Source organism: Pristis pectinata, chromosome 2 (assembly GCF_009764475.1).
Source record: "Pristis pectinata isolate sPriPec2 chromosome 2, sPriPec2.1.pri, whole genome shotgun sequence".
Classification (NCBI taxonomy): domain Eukaryota; kingdom Metazoa; phylum Chordata; class Chondrichthyes; order Rhinopristiformes; family Pristidae; genus Pristis; species Pristis pectinata.
In genome coordinates, this window is record NC_067406.1 from 40,052,285 (window position 1) to 40,070,096 (window position 17,812).

Below are 17,812 nucleotides of genomic sequence, written 5' to 3' on the forward strand. Positions count from 1 at the left end.
ATAAAATTTACTGTTCTGGATCATTCTTCAGTTGGGAATACAACTGTTTAATTTTCTTTGCACTGTCTTGATTGATTGAGTGAGTTTCCTGAAATCTCAATTCTATTCTTAGGTTGAGGCTACATGATGCCACCTTGTTCTTTGTCTATCATTTACAGGAGTATCAAATAGTAAAAAAGTCAGCACGTTCCTTGAGTACAGTTCAAGTGGAATCACCATGGCGACTAGCCCAACCTTCAATCATCTCCAACATTGTTCTAATGAAAGGACAAGGAAAGGTAAGCATCTACTCCCATTATTTTTATCCTTGTAGTTTATATGGTCCTTGTTCTACCTTATTTCTTACCTCATAGCAGTGTTTTATACTCCAGAAAAAAAAGGTGATCTTTGATGTAAAGCACATTTGAATGTCCAGAGGTCCACACAAATGTGAGTTTTTATTTTAATTTGTAGCTGGGATGTTCCTAGTCCCCTTGCCCATGGAGGCAGGTTGGGTTGATTTACTCTAGTCAGCAAATAAAGACAAAATTTTGCCCAGTTCAGCCTAGAACAGGGATTGAAATATGGGTGTTTTCTTATCTGCACATTACATTAAGCTTTTAATAGTTTTCATTGTAAGTCTGCAAAGGCACATTAGAGGGCAGGTCCTCTGCTGCCACTGGATCACTCCCCACCTGCCCTGGGAGTACATTGCACTATACCTGTGGGTGCCGTCTTCTACTGGGAGCCTGGCTCCCAGCATGTCATCATGGTGGTGTGCAGTGCAGGGCTGTCTCAGCGGAAATGGCTGGTTACACTCATTGAAGTGCTTTGACGTTCTGTAAGATCTACTCGTCTCGCCAGCTGTCAAAACTATTGCTATTACTGAATGTTTGTGAACATCTTTGACATTCAGAAGGACTTAAAATCACTTGTGATCTTCCCAAAAAGTTTGACATTTTTTAGTTATTTAAATAGATTAAATTATGATGATGAATAGTCAGTGAAGGTTTCATAAGGGAAATCTTGCTTGAACCTTTGAGGATACCATGTGGCTTGGGCAGCATCTTTTAGGTGATATTCCCATGCTCCTTTTGTCCTTCTAGGTGGTTGAGGTCAGAAGTTTAGGAGGTTTTGAAGTAGTCTAGGTGAGTAACTGTAGGGCCAGGAGCAGCAGCAGAATTGTCATTGAGTAAAAGTTCCCCTTGGCATCATCTGAAGCTCCAAGGATTGGAGTGTATTTATTGATGATGGTGGGGTGTTGGCTCCGTGTTAGAGTGAGCTGAAGGTCATAAGCCATTTGTTAATTCCACAGGGAGAGTCACTGAGATGTTAGATTAGCTTATTATCGATGGTAAAGCTTACTCCATGAAGGTGACATTCATCTGGCTTGCCTCTCCAGAAGAATACGTACACACCTCCTTGTTCCTTTGACTCCATGGCAATTCTGCTGCTGCTGCTGGCCCACAGAGACTCGTGCTTGCCCGTATTGTCTTTCTGACCTGCTCTAACTCTATCCCACAGAGTGATGGTAGTGTTACTCAAAAGACAAAAGGCATGTTTGACATGAAGATGGGATTTTGTCTTCACTGGATTGTGTGCTGTTTACTGTTCCCAATAGAATTATGGACCAATGTTTTTGATATAAGGAGGTTAGTGAGGCTGAAGATGAATAGGTTCCTTCTCACCTGCCACAACCCTAGTCTGATAGATATGTCCTCAGGATTCAGTCAGTGGTGTGCTACCAAGCCATGTTTGGTGACGGGGATGGAAAGATCCCTCACCCAGAGTACATTCTGTGCCCTTACAACTCCTAATGTTTCTTGCAAGTGTTCCTTAGAGAGGATCTGTATTTATTCATCACTTGAGAGCGGGCACATAAGGAGAACAGTGAGTGATAATCAGTGGTTTTCTTGCCACAAAACTCGATGGAGTCCAGAGTGAATGTTGAGCACTCCCAGCCCCTCCCCTTCCTGACTGTATACCATTGTGATTCCAGCTTTGGTGAATCTACCCTGCTGATGGGATGGGACAATCCCAGGGATTGTGATAGAGAAGCCTGGCATGTTTTCGGTAAGGTGTGATTCTGTGAGAAAGACCATAGGTGGAAGGGCATGTTGTGACAAGGCCTTGTGATTCTCAACAGGATATAGATTGATTGATTGGGTGAAAACCTGGCAAATGGAGTTTAATGTGGGAAAGTGTGAGGTCATGTACTTCGAGTAGAGGAATCGAAAAATGGATGATTGTCAGAATGCACAGAGGCAGTAAATGAGTGAAATTCAGAGGGATCTAGGTGTCCTAGTGCAAGAATCACAAAAAATTAAAAGGCAGGACCAACAAGTAAAGAAGGCAAGTGGCATGTTGGAGTTTAAGAATAGGGAGATTTTGTTATAGTTGTAGAGGGTGTTGGTGAGACCACACCTGGGACACTGTGAATAGTTTTGGTCACTCTACCCAGGAAAGAATATAGTAGCATTGGATGCAGTCTAAAGAACATTCACTGGGCTAATTCCTGGGTTGAGAGGGTTGTCCTATCAATAGTGGCCAAACAGTTTGGATTTGTGTTCCTTAGAGTTTAGAAGAATGAAGGCTGACCTTATTCAAATATATAAGATCCTAAGGGGGCTTGATGGGCAGATACTGAGATGTTTTCACCGGTGGGAGAGCAATGAACAAGGGAGATGGTTATAAACTAAAGGGCCAGTCATTTAAAACTGAAGTGCATAGAAATTTCTTCTCTCACAGAGGAGGGAATCTCTGGAATTCTCTGCTCTCGAGGGTGCTGGAGGCCAGGACATTAGATATATTTAAGGTGGAAATAGATGAATATTTGAAATATTGAGGAATTGAGGGTTATGAGGAAGTGGCACAGAAGTGAAGTTGAAGCCAGCATAGATCAGCCATGGTGGGGCAGGCCAGAGGGGCCTGGTGGCCTACTCCTGCACACGTTTCCCTGTGTGTTCTTGACTAGCCTGTGGGACTGCTCTCCTAATCTAAATGACCTAGATGGTCTATAAGTGGATTTTGTATGGTTGGCAGGGCCAGGAATGACTTTGTGTCTGTATCCAGTGCCCACTGATTGTTTTAGTTTTATTCTTATATTGTTTAAACATAGCAGTATTGATATTATTGACTGCCTTGCTAGGTCAGTGTTAAGAGGTAATTATGCTGCTGCAGCTCTAGAGTCATTTATAGGCCAGCAGTGGGTGGGAGCAGCAGCTTTCCTTCAATGTAGGACATCAGTGAAAAATTAATTTAGAAACTTTGCTTTATTCCTTTTTTCCGCTTTTAATATCTTTATCCTTGATGGTATTCCACAAGCATTGAACTTGGTTTTTCAAATAATATTTTTGAATACCATGTTAATCAAAAATGTTACCTCTCTCTGTATATCCAATCCAGGTAGATAAGAGGAATTGCTGAAGAGTGTTCTTTCTTGAAAGGATGTAAAACATTTATCAGAATAGTGTAAAAATTGTGACATCTTAATTATTTCATGTTAACTATATTTTCCAGGGTCTTGGTTTTAGCATAGTTGGCGGCCAGGATTCTGCCCGAGGACGGATGGGAATATTTGTTAAAACCATTTTTCCAAATGGAGCAGCTGCTGCTGATGGAAGATTGAAGGAAGGTCTGAAATCTGATTCTTTAAAACTCATGTTAATAGCAAAATCCAAGAGGCATTTTACAAAGGCCATTTATCATTGCTTTTAAATGTCAACAAATTACTATTAAATTGCTATGTTCAATTGATATTACCATTGCTATATTTCCAATTCATTTACCATTGGATGAGATGTGTGTCTGATGTCTGTTTTATATGAACCAGCAAAATTGTGTCTCCAAATGTGATTGGTAATATGCAGTGACTTTTTTCCTCTGTAATCTCATCAACCAATCCCCAAAACAGAGAAGATTGAATGACAATAAATATTTGGTAGGTTAAGAAAGATGTATGTTGAAGAGACTCATTTAGGTTTACAAGAACAAATTAAAAGATTACAATACATTATAAATATCTGAATTAAGATCGGGAATGGGCTTGCAAGAATTTACTTTAGTAATTTTTCTGCTTTTTCAGCATTTGAATTTGTGCTCTTTGCAAATGCGTTTCAAAAAATTGGCCAGTAATATGGTAGTAGCTCTGCTCAGTTTTAGTTTTAAGATTTTGTAAGATAGTTTACAAAATGCATGTCAGTAGTTGTTGGGGAAAAGAAGCTCAGATTTTAAAAAACACAACATGTAAGATGAAACCATATCTTCATGGGTTGATACTGCAACCAAGCCAAATCTTATGACCTCATTTTTTTGTAAGAGTGCAGGCCTCTGTATTTGCCCCTGTGTGGTGAGCTGAATTTGTATACAGTAAACAGTATAGCTTTACATTTTTTACTCATCAAACGAACCTAATAAAACAGAATATTTACCATTTAGAAAATTACATTTTTGTTTCTCAGATGTTTCTATTTATTCTGAAAACATATGAGAGTACTTTCCCAATGTCTGTCGGAACTACCTGCACCATGAAAAAGTCTTAACTGCTTAAAATAAACAACTTACTTATGAAAGAGGTAACATGAAAAGCTGGTTTTGATATCTGGCAATGGCAAAGCCTTTGCCCAATACATTTCAGTATTAAATGAACAGGAGGGTTAAATGTCTTTCAGCATGCACTAACTTAGATTTTCTTTGCAGTATAATTAAAGTGAATATTAGAGCCAATGGAGTTTATTTTTTCACTCTTATCACCAATTTATATCTTGAACTTAAGTTTATTATCATATTTATGCAGTTTCATATAAATTACATTTTTAGCTCTTTCCTTGAATAATTATCCAGACAGATGGAGCAGTGACAGTAATACGTTCCATATAACTGCTTTTACTTAAAACATTACAGCTTATCATCCCCAAAGGTGCAGTTATTTTATTGATTCGATAAATTAATGACCCAAACCCATCTGAACCCAAGAGACTTGAAACAGATGGTGAAAGTTCCACCATGAGGAATTTATTATTAATTAGCACAAAAAGAAACAATTCATTTTCCTGGCACTCATTGCACACGATGAAGCCAATTAACTCTTTCAGGAATATTTTTTCATCTCCTTCCATGTATGTGTTGATGCTGCATCTAGACAGCAGCTGATCCCATTCAATCACAGTGAAATATAATGCTAAAAACAAAAAAAAAGTGAGTTCCACTTCATCAGAACTATTACCAAAATAGAACATCAAAGACAGACTAAAATACTAATAAGAAATGATAAAAGAATTACAGTATGTGACGAATATAAAAACAGATGGCCGTGGTTAATTTTAAAAGGAAGAATTAACAAAGTGAGCATTGGCCCAATAGAAGATAAGTCTGGGGAATTAATTATAGAAAATGTGAAGTAACAGATGAATTAACCAGGTACTTTGCATCAATTCTCACTATGGAGGATACAAGTAACATTCCAGAAAGAGCTGTAAATCAGGAATTGGAAGGGAGAGAGGAACTCAGGAAAATTATTTCCTTTAATGCAAAGAGCTTCACAGGTAAGACAGATGAGCTGAGAGCATTAATCAGCTCATGGGATTATCATATTATTGCAATCATGGGAATGTGACAGAGGGAAGGGCAGGACTGGCAGCTCAATGTTCCGGGCTTATAAATATTTCAGGCATGATGGAGAGATGTGCCAAAGGGAAGGGGGTGTTGCAGTACTGATCAGGCAGAGCATTGTGGCAGTATTCAAGGAGGATATCCTGGAGGGATCAACCAATGAGGCTTCATGGGTAGAACTAAGAGATAAGAGAGGGGCAATCACTTTGATGTGGTTGTATAATAGGCCTCCCAATAGGCAGCAGGAATTAGAAGAACAGACTTGTAAGCAGAGAGGTGCAAAAGCAATAGGGTTCTAGAAGTATAGGATTTAATCTTTCCCAATATTGACTGGGATTGCCTTGATGTAAGGGATGTAAGGGACTTAGATGGGGAGGAATTTGTAAATTGCACTCAAGAGAGTTTTTTGAAGCAGTTTGTAGAGAGTCCTACCAGGGAGGGGCCTGTACTAGACCTTAGGGAATGAAGATGGGCAAGTGAAAGAGGGTTCCACGCAGGAACCCTTTGGGGACAGTGACCATAGTTCAGTAGGCTTCAAGGTTAGTGATGGAAAAAAGTAAGGTTGGTCCTTGAAATAGGGTCTTAAACTGGGAGAAGGCTGATTTCAATAGTGTACAGGACCTGGTCAGAAGTAGATAGGGACAACTGCTAGAGGGATAAACAATATCTGATAAGTGGAAGCCATTTAAGAACAAGTTGGTAAGAGTTTAGAGTCAGCATGTCCCTGCAAGGCTAAGAAGCAAAGATGGTAAGATTAGGAAACCTTGGTTAACAAAGGATATTGAAGGGTTGATCAGGGAAAAAAAGGAAGCATATGTCAAGTATTGGAAATTGATATTGAATGAGTCATTTGAGCTTTATAGGGGATATAGGGGAGAACTTGAGAAAGAAATTAGGGGGCAAAAAGTGGCCATGAAATTACCTTGGCAGGTAGGATGAAGGGGAATCCTAAAACCTTTTTTTTAAGTATATTAGAAGCAAGAGGGTAGCTAAGGAGATAGGTCCCTTAGGGACCAAAGGGGTAATCTATGTGTGGAGCCAGGGGATATGAGGGGGTCCTAAATAAATACCTCTCATCGGTATTCACCAGGGAGAAGGACAAGAAGGCTTAGAGGCTTAAGGAAAGGCCACAATGAAATTCTGGAGCATGACTGCATCAGGAAGGAGGAGGTGCAAGAAATATTGCGGCGTATTAGGGTGAATAAATCCCCAGGGCCTGACAGGATCTATTACAGGATGCTAATGGAAGCAAGGGAGGCTATTACTGTGGCTCAGAGGGAGACTTGGTCATCTTTGTTAGCCATGCGTGAGGTACCAGAAGACTTGGAAGATAGTTAATATTGTCCCCTTATTGTAAAAGGACAGCAAGGATAAGTCTGGAAACTGCAGGCCACTGAGCCCCTCTCAGAGGACTGTGAACCTTAGAAACGCTCTTCCTCAAAGGGCGGTGAAATATTTTTAATGCAAAAGTAGATAGATACTTGATAAGTATGGGGTGAAAGGTTACCGAGATAGGCAAGAATGCGCAATTGAGATTCATCCATGATCTTATTAAATGTCCGAACAGGAATGAGTGGTTGATTCCTGCTCCTAATTCACATGCTCATTATACTGACATTACTCCACTATCCAGAGGGATTGATTTAAAATCCTTAAGTGGCTTAGAAGAATGCAAAATATACTGTGCTTTCCGCCATACAAACCAAATTCTTTACAGCTGCTACTTATTCCGGACAGCTCAAGCATTGTGGACACTCTGTGATTCAAGTTGCTTGGGTGTCATCAATTAGCCTGTGAGGCACTCTCCCAGAAGACTTGTATTTGTTGATCCCTGAGATCTTCCACATTGATTTTCTTGCTGAAGCATTTCTTTTGCCATTGTTGCTGGGGACAGGGTGATGGAAATAAGAGAGCAGTTTAGGTGGTGGTCAGTCCAGCATTCATCAGTGCACCAAACTGCATGATGTGGACATCCTTGTGTTCTCTCATAGTCCAGCAGGAGCCAGAGTCTGGAACTGAGGCAATGCCATGAGGTCTTGTGTCGATCTCTCTGAAGAAGTTATATCTGATGCTGCTTCTGGTATTCCTTCTGCATTCCTCATTGAACAAGAGTTGATCCTTGGTTTGATAGTCATGATAGAGTGAAGGATAGGCCAGGACAGATTGCAGTGCTGTTTTCAGTTGTTGATCTGTCTGAGTCTGTCTCATATGGCGTAATTGTGGTGCCACACAACACCATGGAGGCTATCCTCAATGTGAAGACAACAATAATGAATAAATGTCATCACTTCTTGTTTCATTGTTGCACCTCTGGCTTTGGTTGTTGAAGTAAATGTCACAACTACTGATTATTATTCATTTCTCAGCAGTGTGCTTAGATATCCCTAGATATTAATTCTTTTCAGAAAAGCATTTTAAAATTAATAATAACTATAAATCATAAATGGTGCTTTTTTTAAAAGGGTAAAATAATTTAATGATTGATAGGTCTGTACTGTATTCAACAGGAGATGAAATTCTAGAAGTTAATGGGGAATCTCTGCAGGGACTAACCCACCAGCAAGCCATACAGACCTTTAAGGTAAGGTATCATGTAGAATATAAAACTCTTAAGTCATTTCCATGGAAAATGGTGATTGGTATTCCACTTGCTAAATTTGAGCACAAGCCTATTTGATTAGCTTAAAGGAAAAAAAATGGTTAACAGGGCAATTTTATTTTCCAAGTAGACAGTCTGGAAAGTTGTAAAATAAAAGTAAATATTTGTATTGTCCAGCTTCCAATTCCTAGACTATTACTCGTTTCATCCACATTAGAAAATGTACTTACTCATGTCCAAGCACACATGATGTAAATCAATATAATGATGTAAATCTCCATCTTGAATATGTTTAAAAGCAAATCTTTATTTATTACAACTGACCAGTTAGGAATACTACAAACCAGGTGACCTCACAAAATTTACCTTTAAATATTAACTGCTTATTAGCTCATTCATCTGTCGATATTAATACATATTTTGTTCTGAACAGCAACTGAGAAAAGGAGTTGTGACCCTAACTGTTCGTACCAGGTTGCGTAGCCCTAGCCTTACTCCATGTCCCACTCCCACACTAATGAGCCGGTCCAGCTCTCCCAATTCGAATACCAGTGGTGGAACTCCACTACCAGGCTCAGAAGAGGGGGATTATTCTCGCAAGGGGCCAGGACCAAAGGATCGAATCATAATGGAGGTGACGTTGAAGAAAGGTAATGTTACTGCTCAGGGGACCAACAAAATAGCTAAAATTAAATCAGCTACATAAACTTTAAGGATTAGCCAAAGAAGCAAGAGGCAAAGGAAGTAAATACACTGGCAAATGCAGCCGCTAATTTTGTTTAAACATCTTCTTCTGGAAAGTAGGGCACCCTTCCCCACATGGTGAAAATATTGACTGCAGCACAACATGTGGGATAGAATAAAGGTTTATTCAGAAGCTAATGCCAACAGTAAGCAAATAACTGAAGTGTACTTCGAAGGATTACCTCTGCAAATACATTTCCTAACTTTGAGTATCATTTGCCAGGACAGGATACCAGGAATTCAGACTCCTAGACTGCCATCGCACCGCCTCTCCTCCCCAGTTTTCCATTCATCACAATAAATGGGCAGGGAGTCATAATACGTAGAAGTCTAAAATTCCTGAAAGATGCTACTATGATTGTAGGTGTGCGCAGGGAGACTGAATTAGAAAAAGTAACTCTCAGTCACACAGCTAACAGATTTTATGCAATTTTTCATGAAACTTACCAAGATTTTGGACTTAAATTAACCTGCACACATTTGTGTGAGGATTGTGAAACTTGACTTAACATTATAATTGACCATATACAAATTCCCATTACTAAATAAGTGGAGAATATTTCTATTGCTCTATGTATGTGATAGACATAAGGGAAAGTTTATGAAATTTAAGCACCTCCACAGACTTTACATGGCAGGAGTACATGTTGGGAGGACCAACAAGCTCCTCAGCATTTTGTTCTTAAAATTCAGGATGTTTATGTTGTAAATATTATTGAATATAAAGAGTATTCTGTTACACATTTATAATTGATTAAATCCTGAAAGAATTTACAATTTCTATCTTCTAAAAGAAATTATAGTTTCTAAACTAAATTCATAACAATTAACTGGCTATTAATCGGGACTTGTCCCTCTGCAGTTAAAGAAATAATAAACCGATACACATAAAATGAACACCAAAATACCAGAAGTTATTTCATTCAACCTCATCCAATCAGGCATTCTGTAGCCTTTATTTACCCTCGGTCCTTTTCAACTTTCCTACAAACCCCAGAAGGAGAGGGAAATAAAATCCTTAATCCACTCCTAAACAAAATTCCAGGGAATGTTTTTCTTATCTACAGCATAGAAAACCTGAATCCCAACCATTGCAAACCTATCTATTACTTTGTTTACTAGAGCAGGTTGGGAAACTACACTACTCTCAAAAATATGGTCAGGGAATACAGTCTTCCCAGCTAAGATCTCCCTCCTTGCTGAATGCTATTAAAATTATGTTTATGAAGTCTTGAAGATAATCTGTGTTACACTGAATACACTGTGTTACCTGCTGCCTGTGTATTGTTTCATTTCAGAGCCTGGAGTTGGGTTGGGGATTGGAGCCTGTTGCCTTACATTAGAGAATAGTACACCAGGAATCTACATCCACAGTCTCGCCCCAGGATCAGTTGCTAAACTGGATAGCAGATTGAGGTGAGTCTCAAACAGTGAAAATGTGTTCCAATGAGTTGTAAAATGTCCAGTATTTCACTTAAAAGAACTCCTTCCTATAAATGTCCTAAAAACCTTGTTGAAGGAGAAGTAAGTCATATCAATGATTTTCAGAAACTCATTGTAAATGCTTTTGTTTCCATTTTTCGCTTCACTTTGAAGATGGTGACTCAGACTGGGCCACAGTTCCACAACAGCTAATAATGGCTGATCCTTGTATGTTCCTCTAAGACAACTTTGCAAGTTTCCATTAAAAACAGAAGTTTTATTATTTTCCCCTCCCAAGTCTGATATTGTGGAAGATAATTGTATTCCACTTTTGCCATGTTGATCAGATGATATGACATGACCTGGAAGCTGATTGAGGGATCTCAAGGAGCCTCCACTTCGCTTCAGCTACAGTCAAATTCAGTTCATGTATGACTCTCCCACCGTAAGGAAAGCCATCAGTTCCTCTCCACATTTATGCTGGTGCAAAAAGGAAGGCAGCTTCCACCATGATCCTTCAGCTGCTCATAAACCATCCCCTTCACAGGACTCAACTAGTCTCACTGAAGATAAAAAAAGAAAGATCTGCATTCATTTAATGCCATCCATGATCCCAGCGCTGTTTTTAGCCAATCTGCTCATGGCAAACCACCACAAATAATCTATATTGGTGATACTGAAGCATCAACTGGGACACCAGCCATGACAACTACTATTAAAATCATTGGATCCGTTATGTCTAGTCATGAGGGCAGTGCAGCCCTGGTTATCCAAAAGCACAGAATCCCGTCATACTATAGAGCCAGCCTTGATTTCAAGCCTTTAGACTAAATTATTTCTGTGATCTTCAATGCTCAATGTAATAGAAGAACTGTTTTCCCACTGTTGTTGCTGTATGCTAAGAATGTGATAAGGCCCTTAAAATTATAATATGACCAATTCTTGCAGCAGACCTATGCATGAAATTGCTGTTTCTATAACAGATTTCTCTAATTTCCCAAAAGATCTCAAGCTTCATATTTTTTCCATAAAAGCAGTGTTAAGAAGCAAGCTGGATTCATAGGAAAATGCCAGAAGTTCTGCACAGAATTGCAGATGTTTCCCAGTATAGGTGTCATTAAGTTTTGGATTTGCAAGTTTGTGCATACAAACCTGGAAATCCCTAGCTTGTTGGCAGCTGTTTGCTGGAATTTACCTGAGTACATTCTGACATTGAACTCTTTACTGATTCCAGCAACAAAGTGCAAAATTGAAGTAATCTAAAAGCAGTTATACCTACCAGCACTAAGGTTGGGGAATCTAACCAAATTGCACCTTTATTCATTTGAATGGAGAGGGAATGGCTGTAAAGGGTCAAGGTAACTTAGAGTTAATTTACATTTTTTTAATTGTTTCAAATTTATTTAAATATTTTTAATTGATTTAAGTAACTTTAATGTAATTAAGAATATTGTGAACTTAGTACATCACATTCATAATACTTTGATAACTTTGAGGGCTTAGTTTGTTGTCATAATTTGTTCAGCATTTTTATGGGTGGGGCTTGTCTTGAACTCTTGAAAGGCCTCACCATTGGGAATGGAATCTGCTTTAGGTAGTAAGTTATCCCCGGGAGATCTGCACTTGGTACATCCAGGCTCGTTTATAGGTCAGCAGTGAGTGCGGGCACTCATAAAAAAACTTTCATTTTAAATAGTCAAAGGCATTGTTCGTCCGTGCTTTAAACCATCTAGCTGGAAAATATCAGCTAAATTTTAAATAATAAACTATCAATACCAGGCATTCTGAATTAGAATGGTGCCTGTTAAATTGGTACAACCATCTTTTTCTTTTTCAATCTTTTTATTAGTTTCCAAATTAATACAGATTAATATATAACATCGATGTTTGTACATGTAATACAAGGAGATCAAGAGAACGATCATGACATAGATAATCATAAAGAATAATAAAGTATTTAAAAAATCTGTAGATCTCACCATCTCTTAGTAAATGAATATAATATAAAAGGAAAGAAAAAGATTTATTGTGTATATAAAAGAAAAATAAACCCAAATAAATAAAAAAAATTATAAACAATATATCAAACCAAACTAAAAAGAAAAATTTCCAAAAAGGACCAAAAAAAAGAAGAAAAAAGACTGGACTGAAATGTCGTCAACTCCGTTCCCCTAAATTCGAAAGTTATTGAAAAGGGATCTATATCATATGAAAATATTGAATAAATGGACTCCAAATGTCTTCCAATTTAAGCGAAGGATCAACAGTACCACTCCTAATATTGGTACAACCATCTAATCCAAATTGAGTTGAAGTTTGTTAGTCCCCATGCATTTCACAACTTTGGTCATTTACCTATTTTGAGAGCTGAGATCAGTGGAGTTAAATTATTACCATGCAACCACAGCAGCAGAGGAGAAGTATGGTGAGCAAAATATCAACAAAAGACTCTCATTTTGCTCCAGAATAAACAAGGACACATGTCGGCATCACAATTAAATGTGTATTGCTAAAATAAAAATTGATTTTTTTATGCAATGTGATTTATGGAAGTATTGTCAATACCACGAGAAGCTTATGATTTTATGGGGCTTTTGCTGGCAGTTCAGGAGAGAACTCCTGGCAAAGTACTCTTAACGACTGTGTGTTCCTGACTTCTGCACTTGCCCATTGCAGCCATGAGTATGGAATGCACTGGAGGTCAGATGCTAGTTTATCTGTCTCAGTACTAACTCCAGGAGCAGGGCACCAACATCCTGAGTCAGATACACTTTGTATCCAGTTCCTCGGCATGGCAGGTGTAGGTTGTATATCCCCATCCATTTGCATGGGATTGTTGGCCTGGATGGAAAAGATAAGTGGGCTTATTTATTTATTAATTAATATTAATGTTTGAACTAATTCCATCAGTTAAATGCATGTAAAATATTTTTAACCTAAAAACATTAAAATAATGTTAATTTATTTCAACTATTTCAAATGTTCTCTAATTATTTAGAGACATTTAAAAGCAGTTTAACAGGCCTTCAAAGGCAATCAGGGTTGTGCATGGGTAGAGTTCTGCCACTCGAAGCCTGCTCTCATTTCATTTTGTGGGGCAGCCAGGACATTGCGGCCGGAAGCTTCATTAGATCTGCAGGGCTGCGAAAGGTTAGTGTACCTGCTGGGATTGTGCAGTGGGTTGACATTGTAGGGATTATGAACCTTAGGCACTGGCTGAGTCGAGCACAATCCAGCTCATTGATTTCGGCTAATTTTAATAAGAATGCTTCCTTTTTTAAGAATAAAGTATTGCGTTTCAGTTAGAGAATTTCTGTTGAGTGCAAACTGGATCTAAGGTGAGTGTAGAGTGGTGAACTTTATGCTAGGCTGTTGAGATGATGTCTGGAGCTTCCTGTTTCAGAGCATAACTATTTTCCTGAGCTAACCTGACAGAATGAGTGCTTGTAATGCAGCCTATGTGTTTTACTTGCTGTATAAAGGACCTGAAAGCAGCACAGCCAAGTGCAAATAGTTTTAGATTTCATTTGATTTCTGTCTTCCTTATGAAATGCCAGCCTCAAGAAAAATTGTATGGGATCAAACTACTTAAATGAGTTGCACATTGTTGTCATTTTAGTGGTTATATAATTTAGAAAGAATGGACTCTTTTACTTTCTTATGAATGGGCGCAGCAACATACTTCATGGTAAAACACTATCACTTTGTTGAGGTCTTTGGAGCCTGAAAATGGCAAATTAATGAACTTTCTTTGCCTTTCATTGCAGCCGAGGTGATCAGATTTTAGAGGTGGATTCAGTGAGTCTGCGACATGCTGCTCTCAGTGAAGCATATGCGATCCTAAGTGAGTGTGGTCCAGGTCCTATCAGCCTTATTATTAGCCGTCATCCAAACCCAAAGGTAAGAAATGTAATGCAAACAGATAGGTCTATTCAAATAAGCCCTACTCATTGAACTGAAATTAGCAGAGGTAATTGGGTGGGCAAGTAGTTACTCTGCCTGTTACACCACCAGAAGATACTCATCCACAGGCTTCTTTCTCATATGAACTGAGAGGAGAAAAGTTGAGGCCCATATAGTTTACCTACTATCCTGATGGTCACATGACAATGATTGGTGACTATTGCAATCAGCCTGTATCAGTCTATATAGACCCAAAGGTAAATAAGGAGAACTCCAGCCATGGAGACCGGGTGGGGAGTTATAGGTCCAGCGTGACTTGTTCCTCTCAAGCAAGCTCCATGTGACATACTTCCTGACAATTTACACAAGTCGTGTATCTCAAAATCTAATTTGCATTTCAATTAACAAATACTGATAATGAAGGGGTAAGGCAGGTGAGTAGTTGGTAGGTAGGCAAAGGTGAGGTTACCTGTTATCTGTGATAAATATTTAAGTAGAAAAACTAGGAAAAAACAAGTTATTAGTTCAGATGGAGGACATGGTGGTGTGCTGCAGCTGCTTGACGTGGGAACTCGTGGACCTTGCTGCGGTCCACGATGGCTGCATCTGCAGTAAGTGCTTGAGGCTGGAGGAACTTCGGCTCAAAATCGATGAGCTGGAGTTGCAGCTTCAAACACTGCGCAGCATCAGGGAGTGGAAGAGTTTTGTAGATACTGTACATAAGATGGTCACCCCCCCTTAGAGCAGGTACTTCTGGAGTCCAGGAAGTTGATAGAATGGTGACTGTCAGGGGAGGGAAAAGGAAAAAGAAAATGAACAGGCAGATAGCAGAGGACTCCGGAGGCTGTTCCCCTCAATAACAGGTTTTCCGCTTTGGAGACTGTTGAGGGAGATGACCTGGCGGGGCCTAGCAGCAGTAGCCAGCTCTGTGGCACTGGGACCGGTCCTGCTGCTCAGAAGGGAAGGGAGAAGAGGAAGGCAGTAGTGATAGGGGACTTGATAGTCAGGGAAACAGATAGGAGGTTCTGTGGCAGTGAGCATGAATCCCGGATGGTAGGTTGCCTCCCAGGTGCCAGGGTCCGGGATGTCACTGATCAGGTCCACAGGATTCTAGAGTGGGAGGGAGAACAGCCAGAAGTCATGGTTCATGTTGGTGCCAATGACATAGGTGGGAAGAGGGATGAGGTCCTGAAAAGGGAGTTTAGTGAGCTAGGCAGAAGGCTGAAGGACAGGACCTTGAGGGTAGCGATCTCGGGATTGCTGCCAGTGCCACGCGATAGTGAAGGTAGGAATAGGAGGAGATGGCAGATAAATGCGTGGCTGAGAAGTTGGTGCAGGAGGGAGGGTTTTAGATTTTTGGATCATTGGGATCTCTTCTGGGGAAGGTGGGACCTCTGCAGAGAGGACGGGTTACACCCAAACTTGAGGGGGGCCAATATCCTTGCGGCCAGGTTTGCTAGGGTGGTTCAGGAGGGTTGAAGCTAGATTGCGAGGGGGAAGGGAACCAAAGGAGTAGGTCAGAGGAAGAAGGGGATGGGGAAAAGTCAGATCTGACAGGTAGAGAGGCTTTGAGGATGGAGAAGCAGAGTACAGGCTATAAAAGTAGTAAGGTGGATGGGCTGAAGTGCATTTACTTGAATGTGAGAAGCATCAGGAATAAGAGAGATGAACTGAGAGCTTGGATAAGTACATGGGACTATGATATTGTGGCTATTACAGAGACATGGCTGACATCGGGGTGGGAATGGATATTGAATATTGCTGGTTTTCAGTGTTTTAAAAGGGATAGGGAGGGGGGGAGAAGAGGAGGAGGGGTGGCGATACTGGTCCGGGACACAGTTACAGCTGCAAAAAGGGTAGATAATGTAGAAGGATCCTCTTCAGAGTCAATATGAGTGGAAGTTAGGAATAAGAAAGGGGCAGTTACCCTTCTGGGAGTATTCTATAGGCCCCCAGGTAGCAGTAGGGATACTGAGGAGCAGATTGGGAGGCAGTTTTTGGAAAGATGCGAAAATAACAGGGTTATTATAATGAGAGACTTCAACTATCCAAATATTGATTGGCACCTACTTAGTGCCAAGTGTTTAGACAGGGTGCAGTTTGTTAAGTGTGTCCAGGATGGATTCCTGACGCAGTATGTTGACAGGCCGACTAGAGGGAATGCCATATTGGATCTAGTTTTAGGTAATGAACCGGGTCAGGTGACAGATCTATTGGTGGGTGAGCATTTGGGGGGCAGTGACCATTGCTCCATAACCTTTAGAATTGTCATGGACAGGGATAGGAGCAAAGAGGATGGGAAGATATTTAATTGGGGGAAGGCGAGTTATGAGGATATAAGGCGAGAACTTGGGAGGGTAAATTGGGGTGACATTTTTGAAGGGAAATGTACTATGGAGATGTGGTCGATGTTCAGGGATCTTTTGCAGGATGTTAGGGATAAATTTGTCCCGTTGAGGTAGAGAAGGAATGGTAAGGTGAAGGAACCGTGGGTGACGAGAGAGGTGGAACAACTAGTTAGGAAGAAGAGGGTAGCATACATAAGGTGTAAGCAGAAAGGATCTGACAGGGCTCATGAGGAATATAGAGTAGCAAGGAAGGAGCTTAAGAAAGGGCTGAGGAGAGCGAGAAGGGGACATGAAAAGGCTTTGGCAAGCAGGGTTAAGGAGAATCCCAAGGCTTTTTTCTCGTACGTAAAGAGCAGAAGGATGGCCAGAGTAAAGGTGGGTCTGATTAAAGACAAAGATGGGAGGATGTGCCTGGAAGCTGTGGAAGTGGGTGAGGTTCTCAATGAATACTTCTCTTCAGTATTCACCAAGGAGAGGGGTCTTGATGATGCTGAGGACAGTGTAGGTGAGGGTAATGTTCTGGAGTATGTAGATATTAAGAGAGAGGATGTGATGGAGTTGTTAGAAAATATTAGGACAGATAAGTCCCTGGGGCCTGACGGAATATTCCCCGGGCTGCTTCGTGAGGTGAGGGAGGAGATTGCTGAACCGTTGGTTAGGATCTTTGAGTCCTTGTTGTCAATGGGGATGGTACCGGAGGATTGGAGGGTGGCGAATGTTGTCCCCTTATTCAAAAAAAGTAGGGATAGTCCAGGGAATTACAGACCGGTGAGCCTTACGTCTGTGGTGGGTAAGCTGTTGGAAAGAATTCTAAGAGATAGGATCTATAAGCACTTGGAGAAACATGGACTGATTAGGGACAGCCAGCATAGTTTTGTTGCGAAGATCTTGCCTCACAAGCCTGAAAGGGTTCTTTGAGGAGGTGACCAGGAAGGTTGATGACGGTAGTGCAGTGGATGTGGTCTACATGGATTTTAGTAAGGCGTTTGACAAGGTTCCGCATGGTAGTCTTCTTCAGAAGGTCAGAGGCCAAGGGATCCGGGGAAGCTTTGCCGTGTGGATTCAAAATTGGCTAGCCTGTAGAAAGCAGAGGGTTGTGGTGGAGGGAGTGCATTCAGATTGGAGGGCTGTGACTAGTGGTGTCCCACAGGGATCGGTTCTGGGACCTCGGCTTTTTGTGATATTTATTAACGACTTAGATGAGGGG

The 17,812-nt window shown here is 40.4% G+C and overlaps 1 protein-coding gene across 1 annotated transcript in view; it reads left to right on the forward strand.

Annotated features, from left to right (window-relative positions):
* pdzd2 (PDZ domain containing 2) overlaps window positions 1-17,812 on the forward strand; it is a 120,107-nt gene that overhangs the window by 40,801 nt on the left and 61,494 nt on the right. Inside the window, exons 7-12 of the mRNA XM_052034328.1 lie at window positions 159-278; window positions 3,499-3,613; window positions 8,097-8,170; window positions 8,622-8,838; window positions 10,231-10,348; window positions 14,122-14,254. Of these exons, the coding sequence (XP_051890288.1) occupies window positions 159-278; window positions 3,499-3,613; window positions 8,097-8,170; window positions 8,622-8,838; window positions 10,231-10,348; window positions 14,122-14,254 (777 nt within the window). The remainder of the gene's footprint in view (window positions 1-158; window positions 279-3,498; window positions 3,614-8,096; window positions 8,171-8,621; window positions 8,839-10,230; window positions 10,349-14,121; window positions 14,255-17,812) is intronic.